This window comes from Saccostrea echinata, unplaced genomic scaffold (assembly GCF_033153115.1).
Source record: "Saccostrea echinata isolate AGI-Se365-2 ecotype Australia unplaced genomic scaffold, CSIRO_AGI_Sech_v1 ptg000002l, whole genome shotgun sequence".
In the NCBI taxonomy this organism is placed as follows: domain Eukaryota; kingdom Metazoa; phylum Mollusca; class Bivalvia; order Ostreida; family Ostreidae; genus Saccostrea; species Saccostrea echinata.
In genome coordinates, this window is record NW_026889751.1 from 3,130,281 (window position 1) to 3,135,530 (window position 5,250).

Consider the following 5,250-nt stretch of genomic DNA (forward strand, 5'->3'; position numbering starts at 1 on the left):
TGGGCTGTGACGTCATAGCTTAGTAATTGTGAGATTGAAAAACATTGTACTTGTAACATGGATTTTAGAATTATTATTGGGAAGAAATTGGCAGTTATAGTCTCTATCAATCTGGTTTAGTAACTATCTCTATCTTATGACAGGATAGAAATTATTTTTACTTACTTTAAGGCATGTCAACGAGTACCCGGTTAACCGGGTATTCGATCGAACGTCCGCGTATCGAATACCAAAATCCGTACTCGGTTACATATTTCTTTCATATTTAAAAGTGCATATATTTATTAAAAACTTATCAAAAATTGATTTTTAAAATATACACTGTCCATGTCTAAACAGTAATTAGCGTCACCTTCAACAGCCAATACCCGTTATCGCCTGTGCACAGCTGTTCTCACCTCTTGTGACCCTAATATTTAGATGGCTTTAGTTATTTGTTTTCAATGAACATCATTTAATGATGATCTATCAATTATCCTTAGTTTATTTAAAAAGCATACGGTAGCGAAATCGGACATACGTAGAAATACCGCTACCAATTCAAAAGTGAAGAAATATTTTTAAAAAAATGTTAAAAGTCAGCTGTGCATAGTAAATTAAGCGTGGGGGGGGGGGGGGGCTCAAAATGATCAAAATATCTTCCCAAAAAAGAGCTGTAAAGCATTGATTTTGTACGTAGTTATTGATGTATTAATTGATCATGTCTTTTGTGTTTGTTAGATACATATCTTAAGTACCACAAAATCGTTTTCGTTGGAATCGATGTTTATGTAATTATTTTAATGTAATTAAATATAGATTATATAATAGATATCAAATTACTTAGCACATGGTTTACCAATGTCACGTGATCGTAATAGCCAATCAAATTACTCCTCAAGTTTTGCTTTGTCTCTCTAGCACGGTTCCTGCAAATCTCAAGTAAATTCCTACGGATTTTATTTATAAGACTTACGTGAAACTTTGCCGGTGTTATTTATTCTCTGTTGTGGATTGTAATATCTAAATAGCAGATACACCACGTGTAGTTCCACGTGTATTTGTTTATATGGACACGGGCGAATAGTCTCATAATCCGTGACCTATGCGGATGACCTATGCGATGTGATTATTGATTGTTTCTATAGATCTATTTATTTACAAGTGACAATGTCTGGAAGGAAAAGAAAACGTGCCGAAACCTCATCAAGACCGACAGAAAGTGAACTTTCACGTTGGAACACAAGTGAACTTGAAAATTGGACAGCATCGGAAATTTTGAACAAACTGAAATTGAAAGGAATCGTGCTGCCACAATCGCTCAAAAAGTCGCAGTTAGTGCAAATATATCGGGACAATGTTTTGTCAAAGGAAACAACTTCGACAAGTTGTGTAACCGACATTGATCTCGGAGCTAACAATCAAGATGGCGCAGAAGATACACTTCCGGCATCTTCAGATCAGATAACCGAGAACGAGGCTGGGCGGATGTTGACATCTAGGCAAGATGAACTGTCTGAAGCTATACGAGGAATAAGAGACTCAGTGACAAAGTTAGCAAACGAACTGGACGTCCTTAAGAAAAATCAGCCGGGATCCAACCAGCCAGGTAGTTCAACCGAGACTAGGAATTACTTGAATCCTCAGTCCCTTGAATGGAACCCCTCGCAGAGTATACCTACCCGAGTTTCCTCGGACTCTTTGCCGTATGTGGAAACGGTATCACCAACGCTACGAAGCAACATAATCCAAGGTATAGATATAAACCTAGCCTTACTTATCATGCCACGCGAGGTAGAGGAACAAAAGGTCATCGACAGTGAAGGTAGATACATCTTCCTGAAACAAAATCATGATGCTAGGTTGTTAAGAAATCTAACTCTTAACGAATTTATAATAGCCTTTACGAAGTACAAAAACATCATTTGTGAGGTTTATCCTTCAAGATGACAAGAATTAGATGCCTACGAACGTGACATGGTAGAAATGACATCAACTACAAGAGGATCTCCCTTCTACGAATACCATAAGGCGTTCTCAGCCCGAGCAAGTGCACTCTTACTACAGAGAAACATTAACATCGACTGGTCAGTTAGAGACACTATATTGTTTACAACCATATTTTCGGGTCAAACTATGATACGATGCGAGCTCTGTAGTAGCGCGACACATGCCTCACATTTCAGCCCCAAATCAAAGATGGGGCTCATAGCTTCTGTACGAAATCCAAATGGCAAGATGAAACAAACACCTAGTAATGTGGATGTTCAAGGAAGACCAAGAATTTCATACAAAGGGAAAGAAATATGTAACAACTTCAATGGATCAAATGGATGCCACAGGAATTCTTGCAATCTCCTCCACATATGTTCAGAATGCAAACTAAACAACCACTCTGCATCCAATTGCACAAAAACAAATCCAAAGATCACACTCAATCGGATAAACAATGACTAATTTATGAAGAGAATGGGGACAGGCAATGCGAAACAGCGATAATCACCCCGATAAATACTTATTTACTTGAAAAAGAACTTACTAGACACCCCGACAGGATGTTCGTTGATTCATTAATAACCGGACTAGAGAAGGGATTTAACACTGGAATAACCGTGTTACACAACTCTACATTAGAGTGCAAAAATTTGCTGTCAGCTAGAAAACAACCTGAAATTGTAGACAAATTATTAGAATATGAAATGGAGAAAGGTTACTTAGATGGTCCATATGACATACCACCATATACCATTTACAGAATTAGCCCCATTAGAATTTCTCAAGGGAAATACTCAAAGAAACATAGACTAATTGTTGATTTATCTTCGCCTCACAATCAATCATCTGAAAAGAGTATTAATGATCTTATTGATAAAGACGAATATTCTTTGCAATATGTGCGGATCGATGATGCCATTAGCATTTTAAAGACACTAGGTAGGGAGTCACTCATGTGCAAAACTGATATAGTGGACGCCTTTAAATTAATTCCTATCTCGCAAGAAGTTCAACCCTATTACAGATTTAAATGGAAGAACAAATACTTCTTCTACAAGAGACTAGTATTCGGTTGTAGGAGTAGTCCCAAAATTTTTGACATGCTTTCCAAAGCCATCTGTTGGATATTAGAATATAACTACAATGTTAAAAATATCCTCCATTTACTAGACGATTTCGTCACATTTGACCCCCCTGGCGAAGGTGGACTGAGGAGTATGGCAGTTTTGACCATAGTATTCAAAAAGCTTGGAATCCCTATTTCAGAGAGGAAAACAGTAGGTCCAGACACAGTGATTGAATACCTAGGAATTATATTTGATTCTAAAATTATGGAAAGTCGTATTCCCTTGGAGAAAGTTGAAAGAATATTAACTTTCCTTAATAACCTTCGATCAAAAAGATCATGGACAAAACGGGAGATTCTAAGTGTCTAAGGCCATTTTAATTTTGCAGCACGTGTAATCCCCGCTGGTAGATCATTCATTTCTTACTTACTTACCCTAGCCCACTCCGTGTCCGAACTTCACATGTGTACTTGACGAGCGAGTGCAGAAAAGACTTAACCATGTGGGAAAAATTCTTAAAGGTTGGAACGGAAAGTCTTTTTTCTTGGAGGAAAATGTCACATACACGTACGACATTTCTTTATATACTGGTGCGTCATCAAACCATGGATTTGGTGGGTATTATGCCGGACAGTGGTTTCAAGGAAAATGGCCAGAAGAAATTCACAACCTGGGAAGCGATCCTCTTTCTATGGCCCTGTTAGTAGTAGCTGTGGTTCTATGTGGACATGAATGGTCGGGAAAACGGATTAAATTTTTGTGTGACAATCTGGCTACTGTTCAGATAATTAGAAAACGTCGTTCTAAATCTTCTATCATAATGAAGCTTATGAGAAAATTAACTTGGAAATCAGCATGTGAAAACTTTCTTATTCTATGTGATCATGTCCCAGGTAAAGAAAATGTAATAGCTGATTCTCTTTCTCGTTTCCAGATGGCCCGATTCAGAGAAGCAGCTCCAGCAGCATCGAAAGACCCAGTGAACATACCATCACTTCAAGAACTTGTTTTGTACTTAGAGGATCAAGCGGATAAATTGTGCGATTCTTCCATTAGTGAAAACACAAGAAATGCTTACATAACAGGTTTTAGGAGTTTCTGTAATTTTCTACCTTCCATTGGGATAAGAGCAGAGGACTTTAGACCACCACCAATTTCAGAACAAACACTCATTTATTTTGTGACACACTGTTCTAAAGCTTTAAAACTGTCTATCAATACCATAAAGTTACACCTAGCAGCTGTGAGATTCTTCTATGTGAAAGCTGGCGTTCACTGCCCTTGGTTCACCATGAATGAAACATGCTCCAGACTGCATTCTGTATTAGAGGGATAAAGAAACAAAGCAATACTAGAGAGAAAAGAAGACCCATAAATTACAATATACTAAGTCAGCTACACTACGTTCTGAAACGAGGGATATTTGGCAAACTCGTGGTCACTATGCTAATGTCTGCATCCTCATTAGCATTTTTTCGCCTTCCTACGATGTGGGGAATTCACCATTCAGAATGGTAACCTGGACAACATGTTATCTTTACCAGACATTATGATGGATGACACAATGAATGCATTCACCTTGGTGCTAAAAAGCTCAAAAACAGACCCTTTCCGTCAAGGAATAAGTATAAGAATCTTCAAATCTGGTACTCAATGGTGGAATATCTCAAGATTCGCAAAACCTGGAATAATTGTAGAATATCTCCTGCACTTTTCATTGAAGAAAGTGGAACTCCATTAACTAGAAATTTCCTCATCAGTAAACTTAAACAACTACTTAACTCGTTGGGATACAGAGATGAAAAGTACAATGGACATTCCTTCAGAATTGGGGCAGCAACATCTGCAGCATTGGGTAATGTGGAGGATCACATGATTAAAACGTTGGGAAGATGGAGGTCCGACTGCTACAACCGATACATTCGTACAGACGATGACACATTGTCCCGCGCACAACAGGCGATGTGCAACAAGTGATTCATAGTGATTAAGTGATGAAATGTTTCAGTTATTCCTAAGGATGTGGTTTTTCATTTGCAGTGATAAACCATGTGTATGTAACTTTAAGTTCTGTTCCAAGTCTCTGTTATGCAACCCGCTAAATAATTGCACACTGATGTAAATAGAACTGGAATCATATTACCTCTTGTTAAGACCTTTATATTCATGGAGTTATTGTGCATAGTCAACAGTAACATGATCAACTTTT

At 37.9% G+C, this 5,250-nt stretch overlaps 1 protein-coding gene and 1 pseudogene across 1 annotated transcript; both read left to right on the forward strand.

Moving 5' to 3' along the window:
- The first annotated feature begins 2,534 nt into the window (after window positions 1-2,534).
- On the forward strand, window positions 2,535-3,410 carry LOC133203642 (uncharacterized). Its single transcript, XM_061339418.1, has one exon. The coding sequence runs from the start codon at window positions 2,535-2,537 to the stop codon at window positions 3,408-3,410; it is 876 nt and encodes a 291-aa protein (XP_061195402.1).
- A 338-nt stretch (window positions 3,411-3,748) lies between these two features.
- On the forward strand, window positions 3,749-5,018 carry LOC133205199 (uncharacterized; annotated as a pseudogene).
- The last annotated feature ends 232 nt before the right edge of the window (window positions 5,019-5,250 follow it).

Bases quoted from the DNA above. Each gene is read 5' to 3' on its own strand.
- LOC133203642 (XM_061339418.1), top strand. From the start codon at position 2,535: ATGTTCGTTGATTCATTAATAACCGGACTAGAGAAGGGATTTAACACT.